At 39.9% G+C, this 22,592-nt stretch overlaps 1 protein-coding gene across 2 annotated transcripts in view; it reads left to right on the forward strand.

Annotated features, from left to right (window-relative positions):
• LOC116263140 (DExH-box ATP-dependent RNA helicase DExH1) overlaps positions 1-22,592 on the forward strand; it is a 100,160-nt gene that overhangs the window by 57,725 nt on the left and 19,843 nt on the right. For both annotated transcript variants that reach the window (XM_031642752.2, XM_031642761.2), the window contains one exon: positions 21,537-21,751. In XM_031642752.2, coding sequence (XP_031498612.1) covers positions 21,537-21,751 — 215 coding nt within the window. The remainder of the gene's footprint in view (positions 1-21,536; positions 21,752-22,592) is intronic.

Here is a 22,592-nt window from a genome sequence, read left to right on the forward strand (position 1 = left end):
GTGACTGAACATGAGTTAAGGTTTCATATCTCATGTTATGATTATAAAGAATTTTTGGGATATTTAATTTACTCGTGTATGCAAGTCATATCATATACAACGTGTGATATGTATATATATGGGTTCGGTAATGGTATTGTTACGTTTGATGTTTTTTTTGGTGAGCAACTGATAGATCTAAATTAGGGTTTAGATCTGAACCCTAGTTGCCTACCCATGTTGTGAAGAACCCAATGGCTTGAGGTTTCCTCTCAACATCTCAAGGGAGGCAGAGGAGAAGAAGAAGTGCAGTGAAGAGGAGGCGGAATTAAGTAAGGGTGGAGGATGAACAGAGAATGAACCAGGAGGGGGGGAGGAGGCAGTTGGTTCCTCTTTGCTCTCTCCTCGCCCAAACTCTTCACTCTCAATCTCTCTCTTGCCTGACACCCACTTACACTCTCCCTGGCTCTCTCTCTCTCTTTCTATCCTCGTTTTTTTTATCCCCCTCTCAACTGAGAAATCTCTCCCACTCTCTCCTGCTAACCCTCACTCTCATCCGTGTTCCTTCTCTAGTTCACTCCCCCTCTCGTCTGATCCCTTTCTCCCTTGTCTTCTCCCTTGAGCTCTCCCTCGTTCTCACTCTCTCTTGCACACTTCCTTGCTCAATCTTCTTTCTTTCTCCCTTTTCTTTAGCCTATGCTCTCTCGCAGGCACACACTCACACTGCTCACTCACTCTCTCGCAGGCACACACTCACACTGCTCACTCACTCTCTCACAGACCCTCAATGCTCACTTGAATGCCCATGCTCGCCCTCAGCTACCTCTATCTCTCTTAATTTGCTCTCAGTTCTCACTCTCATTGGGTGCAGTTTTGGGATTGGCAGTTTGGGGGAAAATCGATTTTTCTCTCTTCTCGAAGCTGCTGGTTTGGGTGTTGGAATGCAGTTGATTGGGGACATCAGCCACAGACCGTTCTTGGCATTTGTTAACTAGAGAAGCTCTTTGGTTGGCTGCCTTGGACACCTACATTTAGTTAGAGCACCGTAGAGGGGTGAGCAAGGTTGCACAAGCTTAATTTATTGGATATTTGCCCTAAGAATCTGGATAGTTACCTTTTCAGCATGTCGGACTTAGATTTAAATTGTTTAGGGTGCATGATAGAGATTTTTATAACGTTATGGAGGTTTAGGACTGTTTTAGGCTTTAGCGAGTTGTTGATCTATGCGATCTTTAGTTGGATATTGTATGGGGAGGAAGTACTTAAGTTGGCTTGCATGTTAAATTTACGGTTTGATATAAGACAGAACGTACAAGTTATTAGGATTCAGACATGCATTAGGGTGCTAAAGAAATGCTCTTTTTTGGTTGATTTGATCAGTAGTACACTCTTTCTAGTGAACTATTGTTGCGTCATCATTGGAATATTGGATTGTTAATGGGGAAGCATAAGTGTAATGGTGATGCCTCAACAAGTTGTTAGCCATCTAGATTGGGTTTCTAATTAATTGATGTTGTGCTTAGTAATGTATTTGAGAAGATTCATGCTTAGGGACCCCAATTGTGTGGTTCCCTAGTCGCTTGGAGCTAGCAAGTGAGAGGTGTGAACTTTGGTTTATAATATGAGGGTGTACTTGCAGTCAATGAAATGATGGTAAGATTATGTTTGATGTTAAGTGTGCGAAGACTCTTATGAAAATGCGTTTGTTAGGCAAAATGAACCCCATGTGTTTTTTTGTCACATGGCAACTCGTACCTGCCAGTAACATAGTGTTAACCGTCGAGTCAGAACTATACTTGGGAATTCCTTTTGACCCTAACTAAAACGTGAGTTGATAAGTATGCAACTAATGGACTGAATGAGAGACTTGGGGTTTTGATCGGTCTGTCACGACCTCGTAAGTATGGAAAAAATTTGAAGAACGGTTTTACAAGCAGATGCAATCTCTTGGCACTTTCTAGAATTGATAACCTTCGACTTCATACCCGTAATTCCTATGTAAATAGATTTTTAAGGGCGTAGTATGTGTGGGGAACTTAAGGCTTTAAGTTTTTGCAAGTGGACCAGGAGCATCGAGTAGACCCTGTGCGACATGATCCAATGCTTGAAGTATTTTTGGTTTTTGTAGAGGCACGCATTAGGTATCACGACATTTCGAGTAAATCCCTGCCTGGGGCCAAATATGAATTATCTTTTGTATTCCCAAGCGTGGGCTATCAGGGTCATGGGATCATATGAACGCCCTCTTGTTTGAATAATGTGTGAATCAACATACTCATTGACAAATGAATGAATGTGTAAGATTGATTGACCATCTTTAGTTATTACGCGATGTCATGTGCATGCTAAAACCGTAACTGCTTAAGACAACTTAGGTGGGGTATCGAGTCAAGTACCTCCTTGACCCTGATTGTGCATTAGTGAACATCCTAACATGATAACATTCTGTAGTGATAGAGCAATCTGTCAAGGAAGAGTTTATTTCAAAGAGGGCTGTTCGGCCTTCCCTAAGACACCCAGGTTGAGAAGGCGGGAAACGCACCAAGCACAATAGACAACGATAACTTAGGACCTTGCACCGCCTGCACTCCGAGCGCGAGAGCAGAATGTATCCCAAACATAATGCCATAACTTCTGGCCTCAATTCAATTAAATCTCTCTTAATTTAGTAATATGAACACATCACTTTGTGATTGGCAAGAACACAAGGTTGGTTCACACTTTGTGAGTATAACTAGACCCCATACGACCTTTATAAGAAGGCCATACAATCGGTCAACACCCTTGGCTAGCCAAACCACACTAATAGAGTACGTCAATTCGTTTAGTTCATTCAAACACATCATTTCATAATTGTAATGTAAACAAAATCTCATAACAATCAATCCATGCTAAAACTTAATCAAACCATAGAGAATAGTTTCGATCTGTGGTTTTCTCATAGGTCTCCTAAGCAAATGTCATGATAGGATGCTCACTAATGCACAATCGGGGTCGAGGAGGTACTTGACGCAATACCCTACCTAAGCTGTCCTAAGCGGTTATAATTGTAGTATACATATGTCATCACAATTAATTAAAGACGGTCAATAAGTTTTGCACATTTATTCATTTGTCAAGAAAACAAGTCAATTCATACCTCATTCATACACAAACACATTCATATGATCCAATGATCCTTAAGTCTACTCTTGGAAATGCAAACAACAGTATATTTGGCACCAGAGAGGGATTTGCCTAGAATGCCATTATACCTGATGCGTGCTTTCACAACACCAAAAATAGTTTCGATTACTAGATCCTTAAGGTTTGCTTGCGCTTCCTGGTTCACCCGCAATAATTCAAAACAATAAGTTTTCCACATACTATGCCTTTAAAATTTAGGCAGGAAGTAGGGCTATCAAGTTGAAGGTTGTCAATTCTAGAGTGTCAAGAGATTGACTTTGCTTGTAGAACATCTCTTCAAGCTTTTTCACACAAGGTCGACACTGACCGATCTAAATCCTAAATCTCCCATTCAGCCTCTTAGTTGCATCCTGGTTGATTCATCTTCGTAGTCAAGTCTCAAATGGAAATCACAAGTGTCATTCTGATTGAACGATTTACATAGAGTTATCGACCATTACGAGTTGCTATGTGGCACACACACACACACACACACATATGTATATGTATGCATGTATGTACATGTATATATGTATATTCTTTGCGTCATGGGTCTCTTTGCTCATCTGCCACACGTTTGCATGAGCTTTCTCCAATCTTAATTCAAACATGATATTCCCCAAATCCGTCTTTTGCTAGTACACCGTCACGTTATCAACCATGGTTCGTGACACTTGATCAGATTGCTAACACCCTGTTGAGGCATCAGTATTGCAATTATGTTTTTCCAATTAAAAATTCAAATGCTGATGCAACGTTAGGTTCACTAGCAAGAGCGTACATTCAATCAAATCAACTAGAAAAGGGCATTCCTTTTGCACCCTAGTGCATGTCCGAACCTTAAGGACCTATGTTGCATGTACACTTTAAAAAAATGCAAAGTGTTGGTGTCCAACCATGTCCGAAATCGACACTCCATGACGCTTCATGGACATGACATTTTCAAAATGCAAAATGTCGAAAAATTGGACACAAGTGTCCATTTTTAAACACGTGTCTAAAACTGGAGACTTATCATCTAAGAAGTGTGACACTTCTTGTAGATCAATATATGTGCATGACACCTCAACTTTTTTTGTAAAACCCTAAAAAAATATTGAACATTTTTTGATACTTCATTCAACGTCTGGCCTTTGACACTCCATCCAAAGGTTCCAGCATTAGCCACCAGCCGGTTTCCAATGGCACATCGCTAACATCCTTTGCCCGTCATTCTTCGAGTCTTCCATCATCACTTTTTTCTTTTGGGCTCTTTCTTTCCCTCTATGCAATGCCCCTCTCTCTCCCTTTCCCTCTCTTGATCTCTCACAGAACCTTACGGTTCTAGTCTTAAAAGTTAAAAACTTAAAAGTTAAAACTGACATTGACTTGACAGATGGGCTTTTTTAACTTGTATTCTTTATATTATTCTATTGTTCCATCCACCGTATTAAAAATTTAAAAGTAAGAAATAGTAGTAAAGTTCAAGGCTGCGGTCTGTGGACCACCGCAACACTTAAATATATATGCACTTTATATGTTTTTGTGCAATTTTGTAAGTGATCAAGAATCATATGTGCACTTTATATGTTTCAAATTAGAAAAATTAATTTTTGCTTGCAGAATTTATTATTATTTCTCTCTCTCTCTCTCTCTATATATATATATATATATGTATATATATATATATATATATATATATAATAATTCATAGTCACAAAAAACGCGTTTTTTGAACAAAAAAAAACGCGAGAAAATGAAATGCCGTTTTAAACTTCAAAAAACATTTTTTGAAAAAAAGGTTGAAAATGAAACAAACGTGTTTTTAACACATTTTTTGCTTTTTTTCATTTTTTTAATGCCATTTTTTTTTTCATTTTCTATTTTTTATTTGTTGCAAATCTACTTATCTTTTGATGTTTGTGTTATCTCACTTATTTTATTTTTCCTCAATTTTTAGTTTTTTTATTTTTGTGCAATTTTGTAAGTGATCAAGAATCATATGTGCACTTTATATGTTTCAAATTAGAAAAATTAATTTTTGCTTGCAGAATTTATTATTATTTCTCTCTCTCTCTCTCTCTCTCTCTCTATATATATATATATATATATATATATATATATAATAATTCATAGTCACAAAAAACGCGTTTTTCGAACAAAAAAAAACGCGAGAAAATGAAATGCCGTTTTAAACTTCAAAAAACATTTTTTGAAAAAAAGGTTGAAAATGAAACAAACGTGTTTTTAACACATTTTTTGCTTTTTTTCATTTTTTTAATGCCATTTTCTTTTCATTTTCTATTTTTTATTTGTTGCAAATCTACTTATCTTTTGATGTTTGTGTTATCTCACTTATTTTATTTTTCCTCAATTTTTAGTTTTTTTATTTTTTTTAAAATACCATTTTTTCCCCTTTTTTCAAGTCCGTCGTATTGTACCCGAGAAAAGCCTCGCCGTTTAGAACTCCGAGACGTTGTTTGTGACTATGTGATATATATATATATATATATATATATATGCATGTCCAAGTGTCCAATTTTTTGGGGCTTGCTGTGTCAGACACTTGTATTTGTGTCCGACACTGACACCCGTATCCGTATCCATACAACATAGCTAATGACTTGTATGCTCTATCTTCTATCAAACTGTATATTTAGTGTGCAAATCCTTGTAAGTTCTCCTTTTCCACAAGCAACGTAGTATTCATATCAAAGATAGCATGCATCAAACGTCTACTAATACAGTCCTAAATCTTCCCTAATATAATTGAATCGCTACCATGCTCCCTCAATGCTTCAAATGTTAATCCATCATGCCAAAGAGATAAGTATCAACATCTTTAGGGCAAATCCATAAAATTTAGGTTCGTTGGTCGTGCTCACCCCTCTTAACGGTGCTCTAGCTGATGTACATGTTCCCGTTCCCGGCCGCCACCCAAGTGTCCTTTCATTCACCAATCGTCATGATAACCTGCTGTCAACGCCCCAAACCTGCTGCACTCCAACACCTAAACGAACATCCCAAGGGATGGAAAAATCAATTTTCCACATGTCTGGCGCCATCCAAACACAAGGTCGAGATAGAATAAATAAAGGAAATACAAACGAAACAAGGGACATCAGTGAGAGACATGAGGGTGCGAGTGCAAGTTCAATGAAGGCGTGAGATGGAGACGGTGAGCAGGCGAGAGAGATCAAAAGGGCAAGGGAGAGAACCTGAAGAGAGGGGGAGAGAGTGAAGCCGGACGAGAGGGAGACGGAACTAAAGAGTGAGTGAGAGTGCGTGAATGATAAGGCAGACTAGAGAGAGCAGAGCACGAGTGCAGGAAGAGAGAGACAAAGTTTAGTAGAAAGGGGCACGTGAGAGACCAGAAGAGAGAGAGTGGGAGGGAGTGTGAGAGAGAGAGAGAGAGAGACCAAGGCAGAGTGTGTGTGTGTGAGAGAGAGAGAGAGCAAGGCAGAGTGGGAGAGAACATTTGGTTGAGAGGGAGAGACCAGGACTGATAGAGAGAGAGAGAGAGAGAGAGAGAGACCAGGACTGATAGAGGGAGTTTGGGCACGAAGGAGACGAGAGAGAGGGAGGGAAAACAAGAGGGAGCAAGAGAGAGTGCAACTGGGGGAGGGGTGGGGGTGGGGGTGGAGAAGATTCAGACGGGAGAGGAAATAAAAGAGAAGGAGATTGAAAGCGAGAGATGGAATGAGAGACCGAGAGGGAGAGAGAGGACTCACCTTCCCTCTACAGCCGGTTCTTCCTCTTCCTCAACATCCGCCTCCTCCCAATCCTCCTCCACCTTTCTTCTTCCCCAACTTCTTCTTCTATTGCTCTGAGCGATCGAGAAGCCCTCGTGGTTAGGCTTCTCCTGTTCCTTCTTCCTCTTTGCTATACCCAAACTGCAGAGAGAGAGAGAGAGAGAGAGAGAGCCCTTAGTCTTTGGAATCCTCTCAATATGCTAAAGGTCTCGGGTTGGGTTTGGACCTGATTTGGACCCACCACACCTGCTACACGAAGATATCAGAATGATAAGAGGTCTAGGGTAAATGAATTAGCACGGTGTATAATTGAATGGGTTGGAATGAATGCGTGTCTCAATTAGTACCCTGGTGCATTGAAACATATCCGATTTGGCAGGGCAAGCTCCTTTTTAGATATTCTATCTTTATGAATCGACAAATTGAACAAATGAAGGATTAATTAAGTTGTTATTGAATGAATAAATGAACAAATATATTGGGACATCTACCCCATTGTAGTGTATGATTGACATGATTTCTACGCTACAAGTTATGTGAAATTGCATTCTACTGATAGGTTCATCTCGGAAATTTCAAAGATTTGTGTGACCAGTTGTATAAGTTGTACTTGTGATACATGTATGACCTGTATTAGTGCTTATTGGATGGTGTAGTGTAAGTGAACATTCCTATAACACACACACACCCTTTGTCACACCCCGACCTTTTTGACACTCAAACATTTTTTTTTTTCTCAAAACATAAAGCATCGAGGTGTGACTACACAATAGTTCAAAAAGGAATGAGCCAAGCAATTCAAAACAATGGGGCAAGCTTTCCATTATATAGCATTTCAATTCAATTGTACATTTGACAAAAATGCCCCAAAATCACAACATCGATGCCTCATCAAAACAAGGCATCAGTAAAACCAAAAACCCGACGCGCCGGCACTACAAGAACAAAACAAAACCCAAAACCTCCCCAGTAGGACGTGAGTGTAGCCATCTGCTCAGCCTGCTGCCCCGGGTACACCAAAACCTGAAAAAAGGAAACAACTGAAGGCTTAGCCTTCGCAGTATGGCAACAAGCCAGAAAAATGCCAAACCCTCTCAAGTAAGGCTCAAATAAAGGGACAAATATCAACCCATCTATCGTCATGTCGCGTCTGAGTGCGACACGTAAAAGCCACTTGATGGCCACACTAACACAACATCAGTCACATGCGAAGCATGCTTAAACATAACACTTGCATTCATATCAATCACATATACGTCAGTCACATGCATTCTGTCAAACACTTTGCATTTTCATTAACTTTAGTGCATTAACAGTTCCTGTGGGTGCAACACAGGCACGTGCACACCGCGGGCGGCCTACAGCCGAGAGACAACCCCCGTGGTGGCCCATAACAGTATGGATCCATTTCACCCGCTGCAGCGGTAGAGCACTCATCCCTGGATGTGTGACGTCCAAGGTGAGATACTCAGCCTTCCCTAGGACACCCAGGTTGGGAAGCAGGAGCCCAACGCTCCAAGCACAACACACAACAGAACCCTGGGGCCTTGCACCGCCTGCGCTCTGACAGGCGAGACCAGTGGCAATCAAGGGGGACGTCTCCCAAACACATAGCCACATCCCACTGGCCTCTCATCTCTTAGTTATTCATTCTTATCATTACAGTTACACATTCACAAGAAGACTGGCTAACACACGAGGTTAGTACACTTCCCGAGTGCACCCACACCTCCGATTACCTCCACATGAGGTCTATACATACAGTAACAGTCATTGCTAGCCGTCATACCATACGGGTACAACTACCCTCCAAACATCCATTTGCATCATTGCCCATGGCAATGCATATGCAACAACATACACATTTATATCAATCATTACATCAGTCATGTCAATCACCTCTTTGAAAAACATAGCCAATCCACAGAGAGTAGTCTCGATCTGCGGTTGGCTCGTAGCTGTCCTATGCAGTTATCATTCTATGATGCTTTCTAATGCACAATTGGGGTCGAGGAGACACTCGACTCGATACCCCACCTCATCTGTCCTAAACAGATATCAATTCTAGCATGCACATGCCAATGCGTAACATTTTTAAATCGAATGACTAATAATCTTTCTAACCCATTCATATCATGTAAGCAACATACACATACTCAATCACAAAACCGTCAATCAATTAACATCACAATCCTAGGATCCCTTGATCCTAGGAGCACCCAATCCCACAATTGCCCCAGGCAGGAATTTGCCTGGAAAGTTGCCATACCTGTGGCGCGCTCACCAAATTCTTCAAAATGCCTCAAGCTTCGAACTCAAGGTCGACGGGATGAGCCCGGTGCACCTGCAAACATAAACAAGAATAAGGTTTCTACTAGATTCCTACACCAATCAAACAGAAATGAACAGATACAAAAATAAAATCCTTGAGGCACGTGACAGCGCCTCAAGAGGGCATCGACAGGTAGTGTCGACCGACGAGCTCTCCACAAGGCCTCCTCCTTTACGTCTTGACGTTGCCTTGAATTATCAAGGCCTTCAACCATCAATCAAACCGTCACTAAATCCTTCCTCAATAACGTTCTTTAAGTAAGACATCAACCTCAAGTCACATCCCAAAACGCATATATCCCTAATTAACTTCATGATACACCCGTTCACCGAAGTCTGCGCTACACTCCCTAAGACGGTTCCAAAACTTCCCCACAACCTCACAATCTCTACCATGTTTCCTTACAGCTTCGAAACTTAATCCATCATGCTAAAACGATCAATAAGTACATGAATCATCACTTTCCAACGCAAATCCTAAGTTTCTCCCAAAAACAAAATTACTAACATGCGTCCCAAAATCATCAATTCTAAGCTCTAGCATGCTCGAACCATAATTATACATGCTCTAAAAGATAAATACTCATCATTTTGAGCTTGATTAGGTATTGCTCACCCCAAACAAGCGTCCAAACTGCTACAACCCTTCTAGCAACCACTTCACACGTCCGATCAAGTGCCAATGCTCGAGATTGCTTGCTGTCGCTGCTCACTACACACCCTACTAGCAGGTAAGAGGGGAAAAACGTCCCCTAAACTGCAAACCAACCCCAAACGCCCAAAAAGTTTAACACAAACTCTGTTGCTAGGAAAGACCCACGGTAGTAGTTGGGAAAAAAAAACTGAAATAAACAAAGAAAAGGGACGCTGGCAGAGAGGAGAGACAGAGAGAGGAAGGGTTCGGTCAAGGGGGAAAACAGCCGTGGGGTGAGAAGAGAGAGAAAGAGCAGGCGGGGGAGTGCGGGTGAGTGAGAAGAGGGTCGAGCGGTAGAGAACCAGCGGAAAGAGGGGAAAGAAAATGGCGAGAGAGAAGAAGAGGGGACGTGCGGCAGAGAGCAAAACAGACAAAAGGGCATGAGTGGCAGAGCAAGAAAAATCGCACGAGAGAGAGAGGGTTTACCCAGCAGCCGCCGCCGCCGTCGCCGCTGCCACCTTCGTCGCCGTCGCCGTCGCCGTTCCAGCCACCACCACCCGACCGTCACTCTCCTCCCTCTGCGCTGCCACAGGAGACCACCGGAGACAACGAAGAAGGAAGGGAAAGGCGAGGGAGAAGGGCCTCGCGTCGGGCCCTTACGCGAGTGGGGGTCGGTTCCGGGTCTGGACCCTAGCTCGACCCGACCCGTCGAACCAACGAGCATTACACCCTTGGTGGGTTTTGAATTTGCTGGTTATCCATCATACTTCAAAGACAGCCTTTTATTGATAGTTTTTTAAGAATCCAGCCGGTTGGGGCGAGAGGCAGATCGATAGGTATAAATTATATTCCACCAGAGAAAAGTGTTCATTGTGTCAGTGCATCCATTGCTGTTAAAGTTTTCATTTTTGTTTTCTTTTGTAGTTTTGTACAAAGAAAATATAAATAGGTCTGTAGTGTATATGTCTCATCTCCAAAAGTTTGTGGCTGCTTTGCATTTAAAAAAAATTGGTTGAAAATTTGGGGTGCAACATGTGTCACATCTGAAACTTATGTCACTACACAAATGATTATAAATTTTGAGGTAAACCTTTCAGTAGAACACAATTTTACATAACCATTAGCCATCATGTTGAGTATATAATGGAACAGGGTTTCAATACCAATACGTATGTTCATTTGGTCACAATTTTCTCTATTATTCGTTCATTCAATTTATTGATTCATATATATAGGGAATAAATCCAAGGGGGCATTCCCTGCTTAATCAGACATCCTTCAATATGATCAGTGTACCATTCAATATTGCACCTTCAGTGCCAATCATCTAGCCATACACATTATCATCCCATTACTCTTTACTGCGTAACACATATTCGCCTTGTATCACATGAACTTATCATACATTCACCCTTAATCTTCAGTGCCAATCATCTAGCCATACGCACTATCATTCAATTACTATAGATTGGATACACATACTCATCTTGTATCACATGAACTTATCATACTTTCACTCAAGGGTTTTACTTTTTATCCCATAGGTTAAGCAACCATGCCCAAACACAGCTGCACCAAAAGTGGTTAGGTACATCCATAGTTATAAGAGGCGTATGCCTCATGCCATAAAAATATGCCTCGAGGTGTTTTTGAGAAAAAAATGCCTTGAAGCGCAGGGTGAGGCGCACATATCCCTGAAGCATGCGCCTCACCTGGTTGAGGCGTGTAAGAATCTTCACAAAGTACTCGTCTCTCCGTATGCAAAACAGATATGTTGAGAAGAGAGGATGAAAGAAGACGATGGAGGAAAGGGAGCAGCCGGCTTAACTTAGCCCTGCGTTCCTTAATCTTTAATTAAAGAATAACCCTAATAGGGTACAACAGATTTGTACATAAAAAGATAAAAAATTACAAGAGAGCCACCGCCTAGTAGCTTTAGGCGTGTGGATATAAGGAGAATGGATCGGGTCTGTTCAGACCCGATCCCCATACGCTAACAGCTCCCCTCAAGTTGTGCATGAGATTTGATCATGCACAACTTGTTCTTCAAATCCCAAAAATGCTGCCCTGTGAGACCTTTGGTAAAAAGATCAGCTATCTGTTCATTGGTAGATATATAAGTAGGCAAGATCTCGGCTTCTTCAACCTTCTGTCGAATGAAATGTTGATCAATCTCTATATGTTTGGTGCGATTATGCAAAATGGGATTGAAAGCAATTTTTATCGCACTTTGATTGTCACATAGTAATGATGACCGAACAATAGGAAGATTGAGCTCTCCAAGTAAATGACGTAACCATGACGCTTCAGCCGTCCCTGCAGCCATTGCTCTATATTCTGCCTCAGTGCTAGATCGTGCAACAGCACGCTGCTTCTTACTGCTCCAACAAATGAGATTAGAATCAAGAAAGAGACAGAAACCTGAAACTGATCGTCGGTCATCGGGATCGCCTGCCCAGTCGGCATCAGTATATGTATATATGCTATGTCCAAGAGAAACATTGGAACATTTGGTGTAGACTAGTCCATCTCCAAGAGTAGCTTTGAGATACCGTAGGATCCGCTTAGCAGCATCCATATGTCCTTCAGTGGGTGCATGCATGAACTGAGAAATCTGATTTACAGCATATACTATGTCTGGGCGAGTAAAGGTAAGGTATTGTAACATACCAACAATGCTGCGATAGAATGTGGGAGTGGAATATGCAGCAGTTCCATCAGATGCAGTCAATTTAGTATTCAGAACACTGGGGGTAGTGATGGGTTTGCAATTAGTCATACCTGCCCTATCCAAAACATCAAGGGTATACTTGTGCTGTGTAAGAGTCAAACTATCATTTGTCCTGTCAAGTTCGACACCCAAAAAATATCGTAATTCTCCCAGATCCTTCATCTTGAACTCTTGCTTCAACATACCTTTAACATAAGATATATGTGAAGAAGAATTCCCAGTTATAACAATATCATCAACATAGATAAGTAACCAGGTGGTAGCTTCTCCAGTGCGATAGATAAACAAAGAGTGATCGAGAGAGCTTCGGAGAAAACCAATTTGTTGTATGTGATGAGAAAAACGATCAAACCATGACCTAGAAGCTTGCTTCAACCCATATAGAGACTTGTGTAATTTGCAAACCCATTTTTGAGAATCATGAGTAGTGTAGCCGGGAGGTTGCTCCATGTATACCTCTTCCTTAAGAATTCCATGAAGAAAAGCATTTTTGACATCTAACTGATAGAGAGGCCATCCATACGAGACTGCAAGAGAAATAATGACACGGATTGTTCCCATCTTGATGACTGGACTGAATGTCTCATCATAATCTTCCCCATATTGCTGAGTGAAACCGCGCGCCACAAGTCGTGCTTTATACCGATCTATGCTACCATCTGGTTTATATTTCAGTTTATAAACCCATTTGGATCCCACAACATTCTTATCAGCTGGACGAGGGACAATCTGCCAAGTCTGACATTCATGCAAGGCTGCCATTTCCTCATTCATAGCTTCAACCCAACATTTTTCCTTACTCGCATTGTGATAAGATGTTGGTTCCACCTTTTTGCTGACTTCTGTCATAAACAGCTGAAAATCCAAAGAAAAACTGTTATAGCTCACCCATCTATCAATAGGATGTCGCACGCGTTGTGATTGGCGTGGAACTGCAGTAGGAACTGATCGCCTAGAATACACCAGGCCTGAGAACCGATTATGCATAGGTGGCTCACTGGGCTGAGAAGATGAAGGCATGCTGTCCAAGGAAGTAGTGCTGCTCAAGGAACTACTTACAGATGTCTCGGGCTCATTAACAACTTGCTCATTGTGCTCAGTCAACATTGATGCCCCTTGTCTTAAGATTTCAGCATGAAGCCAAGTATCATAAACTTCATTTTTGTCCTTGAGTGTCACAGAAGTAGCCTTGGGATCCTGTAACCTGTTCTCATCAAATACAACATGCCGTGAAATATGTACACGCTCAGTTTTAGGATTGTAACACCTATAACCCTTGTAATTTTCTGCATACCCTATAAATCTACATAAAACAGCACGATCTTGAAATTTGTTTCGCAAGGAAACATCAACATGCACATAGCACACACATCCAAAAACGCGCAACTCCTCATAACGTGGCTGCTCTTGGTGTAAAAGAAAAAATGGTGATTTTCCATCAAGCAAAGCCAATGGCAATCGATTTATAACATGTACAGCCGTATGGAAAGCCTCGGTCCACAATGTCATAGGTAAGTCTGTTTCATGCATCATGCTAAGTGCACTTTCAACAATATGCCTATGTTTCCTTTCAGCAATTCCGTTTTGCTGAGGTGTATGCGGACATGAAATTTGTCTAGTGATCCCATTATCTAGTAAGTACTCAGTAAATTCATTAGAAATAAATTCACCACCACCATCACATTGAAAATGCACAATATTACTGGAATATTTATTTTGAACTAAGGCATGAAATTGAGTGAATAGGCGAAAAACTTCTGATTTGTGTTTCATGAAATGGATCCAAGTATATCGGGAATATGAGTCAACAAAAATGACATAGTATCTACTCCCAGAAGAAGAAGGAACTGGAGCAGGCCCCCAAACATCAGAATATATGGTGTCAAAAACCTTTGGAGCTCTTTTATTTATTAATTGAAAAGGAAGGGCATGGCTCTTACAGATATGACAACTCGAGCACATGCTGGACTCACTGACAGAACTCAGACTGGACTTATCTAAGAGCCCGTCTGCAACAAGACTTCGAACAAAAGATTGACTACAATGAGCTAACCGACCATGCCAAATGGATGGTTTATTATACTCTGTGACATTGACTTCACTATGACTTGGAGAACATGAATCGGAAGGGTGAGATTTTGACATCTGTGGAGCTCCTTCAAGGACATACATATCTCCTTTGCGAGTGCCCTCAGCGAATGTCTTCTTGGTTCGAGCATCCTTGACATAAACAGAAGAGGGTGTGAATTCAACAGAGGATTGAGTATCATCAATAAGCTTGGACACTGAAATAATATTTTTCTGGACACTTGGAACAACAAGAACATTCTTTAATGGAATCGAAGAAGAGCCCATAGAAATTTGTACATTTCCAATGTGTGATATTGTGTGATGGGAACCATCTCCCGTGACAACTGAGCCTTTATCTAAATAAGGGAGAGCACTAGAGAGATTACCTGCGTCACCAGTAACATGGGCTGCTGCTCCAGAGTCCACATACCATTCTCCTTGCTCGTTTTGTTTCAAATGAAGCTTAGACAGGGCTGTCATGAGGAGTTGTTGTACGTCTGCTGAAACATTAGATCCAGATGATGATGAAGCTGACCCTGCTGCTGCCTTGTTCTCACGTCTAATCTGATTATTTTTGTTCTGTGGGTTGTGCCAACATTCTGACTTTACATGCCCCCTCTTGTTGCAATAGAAACAAGTCGGAACCCTTCTAGATGTGGCAGATGTAGTATTCATGCCCTGTGGTGTTGGGAGAATCCCTCTTCCCATTCCTGCCTGAGGAATCCAAGTACGAGTGCGATTCCCTTGCAATGCATGTGTCCCTGTGATCAGTACATTGTGACTGTTGGAAGGAATCAAATTCTGTCGCTGAACACGACTAGCTTCGTGTTGGAATAACTTAGCCTTGAGATCTTCGAAAGATGGAAGAATAGGTAGGACTTCCAAGGCTGTGCAAAAAATATCAAAATCTGTTCCCAGTCCACTCAAGGCTTGTTGCACTTTGTCCTTGTCGCTGACGGGATGTCCAATGGCAGCAAGTTGATCACTTACACTTTTAATTTCATTCAAATATTCCAAAACAGTACGCGTCCCACGCTTGATGTCCTGAAATTGCCTTCTTAACTGCAGAAAACGTGCTTCGGATACTTGAGAATACGTGGTGGCAAGGGTAGACCACAACTCTAGGGCTGTTAAATCATCATCAATACCTCCTAATACTTCCTCTGACAAAGTAGAAGTAATATAGGCAACAAGAGACTGGTCGTGAGCCAGCCAAGCTTCATACTCAGGATTATTTTCAGTAATGGTTTCATATTCAAATCTGATTTCACTCATAGCCGCAGCCCCAGCAGCTTGATCTCCCACTACGGTTTTCTTCACTTCACGGTCAATATACATAGGAGGTGCTGGAGTGGTCCCATCGATATGCCCGTAGAGTCTATGACTTTTGATAAAAGGGACTATTTGACGTTTCCAAGTCAAATAGTTACTATGATTCAGCTTTTGTGAAATAAGTTGGGAGAGAAAGCTGGAAGATAGAAGAGAGGGGGTCGGCTGATCCATAATTGATTTAGGGCAACGACAGAAATTAGGGCAAAACGATGAGAAGATTAGGGCACAACGATTAGGGCAAATCAATTAGGGCAAATCACGCAAGATTTAGGGCAGAAACTGAAAAGAGGGATGATCACGCCAGAAAAGAAAGAATTTAGGGCAGATTAGGGCTAATCACATCAAACTGAAATCACTCACCGGAGGACGATGCAACCTGTCTCTGATACCATGTAAGAATCTTCACAAAGTACTCGTCTCTCCGTATGCAAAACAGATATGTTGAGAAGAGAGGATGAAAGAAGACGATGGAGGAAAGGGAGCAGCCGGCTTAACTTAGCCCTGCGTTCCTTAATCTTTAATTAAAGAATAACCCTAATAGGGTACAACAGATTTGTACATAAAAAGATAAAAAATTACAAGAGAGCCACCGCCTAGTAGCTTTAGGCGTGTGGATATAAGGAGAATGGATCGGGTCTGTTCAGACCCGATCCCCATACGCTAACAAGGCGTACTCCTCAACCCACGGTATGCTCCATGCCTGAGGCGTACGCTTGAGGGATGAAGCCTTTTTATCAACTTTTAATTGAAAAAATAAAAAAAAATGTGAAAAGCAAATAGGTGGAGGGTCTTTACCTACCCGACAGCCTGGTTTTCACTTTTCACACTTTCACTGTGTCATGGTGAAACTTCCCCCCTTTTCATCCATCGCTTATGAAGAGTTGCCGGTTTGTTGCTGTGACCATCGAGTGTGCTGCTGCTGGAATCTACTGCTACCACTGAAGTGCCATCCCTTCAGGTCTCTCTCTCTCCCTCTCTCTAGCCTCGCAATTACCTCTTCTTGGCTTATGGATGTAGATCCTAGGTTACTCATGTTCGAATGTCAAACCCAAACCAAGATTTGAACAAAAATCACAGCTCTCAAAGTCAAATTTTCATTAATCTTCAAGCTATTCTATGGCAGCAGCAGCAACCATCTAATACAATAGAGAAAGCAAGAACCGTGAGCTAACTAAGGGCTAAAATCCTAACTTAAGATACAACAAAAAGAGATAAAGTGCCTAACTGCCCTCACTTAAAAGTGATAAAACATTAAAATAGATTAAAACATAGTACAATGAAGAAGACAAGAATATACTTTGACCCAAAAAAGGCTGTTTGGCTCGTGTATTTTAACACTTCCCCTCAAACTTGGCATGACTGAGTGGCATAATACTAAGATTGCTAAAATGTGCTGCCTAATGGTGCCTAACTCTTTGTAAACATATCAGCAACCTGGTTTTCGGTTCTTGTATGCTCAAGAGAAATCAATCATCATATGCTCTCCTTGTAAAGTAGCAGCCGATCTCAATATGTTTAGTTCTTTCATGAAATTCTGGATTTTGGCAATATGAATTGCACTCATGTTGTTACAAATTAGTCTAGTCTTATCAACCATTAGAATTCCATTCTCTTTTAGCAACCATTTTATCCATATTATTTCAAATGTAGTTTGGGCCGTGTCTTTATATTCAGCCTTAGCAGTAAATAAAGTCACTCTTTGTTGTTTCTTGCTCTCCCAAAATATTATAGATTTGCTAAAGAAGATGCAAAATCCTATTGTAGATAGCCGATCACTTATTGATCCACGAAAATCAGCATCACAAAAGGCTACAAGTTCTTCAAAATTTGAAGAAGAAAAAAACTTGCCAAAGACCATTGTACCTCTCACATACTTAATAATTCTTAGTACAACAGCAAGTTGAACTGATGTAGGTGCACTCATGAATTGACTCACTACATGGACTGCATGTGTTATGTCATGTCAAGATACGGTTAGATAAATCAAGCTTCCAACAAGTTATCTTGTAAACTATAGTCTATAGCATCTTCTAATTTCTTCCCTTCGAGAGATCTTAGCTTAATATTTGCTTCCATAGGAGTTGGCACTCTTTTATCATCATCTTGTAGTCTAGCTTTGGTTACAAGATCAGCTGCATGTTTGTGGTGAGATAGAAACAACCGCCTTCTTGAGTAAGCAACTTCTAAACCCAAGAAAAACCTAGATCTTTCATTTCAAATGTTTGTGCTACATTTTCTTTGTTTAATGAAGAATTTTATGATCATCTCAAATGATGATTATATCATCAACATACAAAAGCAGTAAGCACTTATCTCTTTTTGTAAGAGATACAAACAATGTAGGATCATAAGGGTTTCCTTAAACCCAATTTCTTTGACAGTTGTTTAAAATTTTCAAATCATGCTTTTGGAGCTTGTTGTAGTTCATAAGAACTTTCTTTAGTTTGCATATTCTACCTTCTGAATCTTCAACACATGGTGGAGGCTACATATAAGCTTCTTCTTCTTGATCTCCATTTAAGAAAACATTTTTCACATTTAGTTGCTACAAGTTCCAATGTTTTGCTTATGCTACTGGAAGAAGAGTTTTGATGGTAACTATGTCATGTGGGTGCGGGTATGGGTATGGCGGTACGGGTTCAGACATGACAATTTTGAAAACTGTGCGTACGCGGGTATGACAATTTTTTTTGAATTTCAAAAAATGATAAAATGAAAAAAAAAACATTAATAGCAAAAAAACATCACTCTTCAAACAAAAACATCCCCAAATAAAAAAACGAAAACCCCCAAATCAAGAAAATGAAACCTAAGTTGTGATAGCAAAAAGAAAAAAAAAAAAAAAACACTTACCTAGTTGTTGCTGTACACTGCCGGATGTCACCGAATGTTGTTCCTGCCGCTAGTCTTTCCTGTTCTAGACGAGGGTTGAAGAAAATGCAGGTAGGTCGATCTCTGCTCAGAGCTCGACTTGTGTTTCGTAAGTTAAAAAGAAAGATTTTTATGGTTTGGATCGGGTTGCAGACTTGCAGTGTTAGTCCAAGCCAGTGTCACAAAAAATGTGGAAAATAAATTGCCATTTAAAACTAAAAAAAAAACACATTTTTTTGAAAAAGAACGTTAAAAACCTTTAACTCCAAAACGTTATTTATGAGTATGGTGTACAGCTGGCTGACGTTATTTAAGATTTTTCCTTTTTTTATTTTTTTCATTTTTTAATGCCAAACTGTTTTTTTTTTTCATTTTCTTTTTTTATTTGTTTCAAATCGACTTATGTTTTTTTTTGTTATTAGTTTCTCACTTATTTTATTCTTTTCTCATTTTTAGTTTCTTTAAATTTTTAAAAGTCTACTGTATTTTTCTCGTTTTTTCAAGCTCGCCGTATTATACCCGAGAAAAACCTTTAACTCCAAAACGTTATTTATGAGTATGGTGTACAGCTGGCTGACTTTTGGAGTTTAAAGTTTTTAAATGAAAAGGACCTTCAGTTAAATGAAGGCTACTTGAAGATGTGACAGCTACAGCTAACCATTTGGAGAACAGTCTGAATGGCATATAATGACAATGAGTTCTGACTTTTCCTCAAGAATTCTCATTAGTCCTGACCTTTCAAGAACCTTTCCATTTGTGTGAACAAGATATAAAACTAAAAAATAAAACATTTAAGATATTTCCTGACCTTGATGAAGTAAGAAGTATATAAGGTTCATCACTTGAGAAACAGAAAAAATGTTCACAGATGCATCTTGTTAAAATCCCCACAAGGATGAGGGCTAAGAAAATAAGCAATATGGGGCTACTTTATGCTCTACCAAGCACCAAAGTAGAGGTAACATGTCCCAGGACTCCCCATGGAAGTCATAGTAGAGAAAAAATAGACACGCACACACTCTCTCTCTCTTATATATAAAAATAATTACTAGACATGCAAAACAAAAGGCTGCTAAATTACAGTAAATGTATAACTTGATCTAGACTTTCTTTCTTGTAATGCATCAAGTAATAACATTATTATTATCCATTATGACACCTGCAGAAAAGTAATTTCTATTAACAACAATGTCCAGTGTGAACACAACTAAGGTTACCGAGATGTTTATTTCCATGACCAAACATATTTTTTCTGATACCCTTTGCTCATATGTACATTCTACATATGCCTATTATGTCAGAAACCATATTTTAGAAGCAGTTTACCGCACCTAACCATCGCAGTCCCCCACCATGGTGTAGTCATGGCTTTGGTAGTGCCTAGGCTGGAGTAATTGGTCTTAGTCTGGCCAAAGGGAATAAATAAATGAGAGGGAAAAAAAAGAAGAAGAATAATAAAATATATTCTAATTTCTAAACTTTAAAAAAAGAATGCATGGGTAACATAAACTTCATCAAGGAAGGACTAGAAACTATAAGTAACTTGTTTACTCAGCCATTCATCTCGTGTCCATCTCCCACTATGTATAGACTTTTTAGGATATACACTGAGATATTTAGTTTTCAGAAACCCTTACCTCCATTAATATCCTGTTTCACAAGATTTAACATACTTTTCTTCAATGCTCGTATATGACTATATATGTGAATTCTCAAATCCTCCACTATTAATCATGACGGATTTCTACTTAGTTTTCAGAAACCCTTACCTCCATTGATATCCATGTTTCACATGATTTAACATACTTTTCTTCAATGCCGGTATATGACTGTATATGATTTCCCAAGTCTCCACCATTAATCATGACAGCTTTCTACTTTTAATTCACATACTGTTTTCTGTTTTTATTCCTCTTCATGAAATTATGGTGAAGATAGTCCTAGATCTTCCGCTCTTCTGACCTTACCTCCAACTTATTATAGACCATAAGGAGCACATATAGCCATGCTATACTAGGAGCGGCAGAGAGAGAGATCCTAATCGAACACAATCACCAAGTTGTATGTCCATATATTGACAAGAGGACACCTTCCCAGACCTTTGTGAACTAAGAGGGCAAAAAAAAGACATCTCCTGTCATAAACACTATCATGTAATTGAAAGATGACATACTGCTACTTTTTGTAGGACTGGGGGAAAAAGGAAGAGGTTCACTGATAAAATATAAACCAGTTTCTACTATGGCAAAAACTAGTAATATTGAAGGCGTAGTTTGGCACAAGGAGAGGAGTGGCCTGACTATCCTAGCCATTTCCCTGCTAGAACTAAAGGTTAACCAAACACAGTCAACTTACTCATTATGCTGATAGTTTGACATATGCATATAAAACCTGTTTGTGAATTCTAAGCAGACCTGATAAAATTTGATTGTGCTTATGCACTTAATCAGATACCTGTGATTAAAGTAATACACATGGTATCCCTTCAAGATTCTGAGCTGGCTTTGATCAGGCTTAATCAGTTCAACCCTGAAATCTGGCCTGAACAGCTAGGCATCATTGGTTGTGATCTACTATTTCTTTTATGGTTAATAATTGATCATATCGTTGTGGATTTATTGCTGTCGACTGATTGAAGTTCACAGTTTTTCATCTTTATGATTTTATTTGTTTTGCTTATATGTGTATGAAGGTCGAGTCAACAATAGAGTACATATGTCGATCTGAAGGGGCTGGAGCAATTCTTGTGTTTCTTACTGGCTGGGATGAGATATCCAAGCTACTTGAGAAAATTAAAGAAAACAGATTTTTGGGAAATCCTAGCAGATTTTTAATTCTTCCTTTACATGGTTCTATGCCTACCATAAATCAGCGTGAAATATTTGATAGACCACCAAGTGGCACAAGGCAAGTACTATATATTGCTGATTTAGTTTTTGGATGCAGTATTAATAATCTTTCCCTTTTCTTGATTAAATGTCATGCAACCTTATAATTTGCTGTTGGATATTTTGTAGCTGGTCTTTGATGTTTTTCTTTTCTTTTTTCCATGTGACCCTTGAAAATGCCGTAGTTGCACTTGTTGGTGGTTTATTCCATTAAATGGATATCTGCCAGCAATGCTGTTCAGGATATTGTCTGGAACTATTTCCCTTTTCTGCCATACAAAATTCTACAACATCATGTTCGAGAGTGTAGATATTAGCAAGTTGAGTTTTATCTTAAATGAAAAAAATGGTATCTAGCTGTTTTCTCTACTCATAACCTCAAAAAGCAAGTTTTGTTCCTATGTCAACAGGATTGTCCATGATATTTTCCTCTGTTATTATTGCTCCCTGCTTTACAGGTTTTGGTTGATAATAGCTGTTCATTTCATGGCCAATTGAAGTTTGTAAGTAGGTAAATCTGTGTTAAATTGGTTGATGTCAAAGAAGTTGCTGTGTTGTATAAGTTCAGCCATTTAGATGTCTTGTTTATTTATGGATTTATCTTAGTTGACTAACAATAAACGTGGCTGATCGAACAAATGACTGATCACTTGTAGCCTATCATCCTGCTTCTTTGGTGCCTCTATAAGTTGGGGAGAATTCCAAAGACGTGATTAAACATTCACTGATGAGCACTGACCTCTGGTTGAGCGGATCATTTGGTCTATTATGCAACATTTTATGTTTTTTCGTCATATGTTGCTCATAATTGGCAATGGAGCCATGTTATGTCAACCCTTATCCTATGACGTACAATTTTG

Source organism: Nymphaea colorata, chromosome 1 (genome assembly GCF_008831285.2).
Source record: "Nymphaea colorata isolate Beijing-Zhang1983 chromosome 1, ASM883128v2, whole genome shotgun sequence".
Classification (NCBI taxonomy): Eukaryota; Viridiplantae; Streptophyta; class Magnoliopsida; order Nymphaeales; family Nymphaeaceae; genus Nymphaea; species Nymphaea colorata.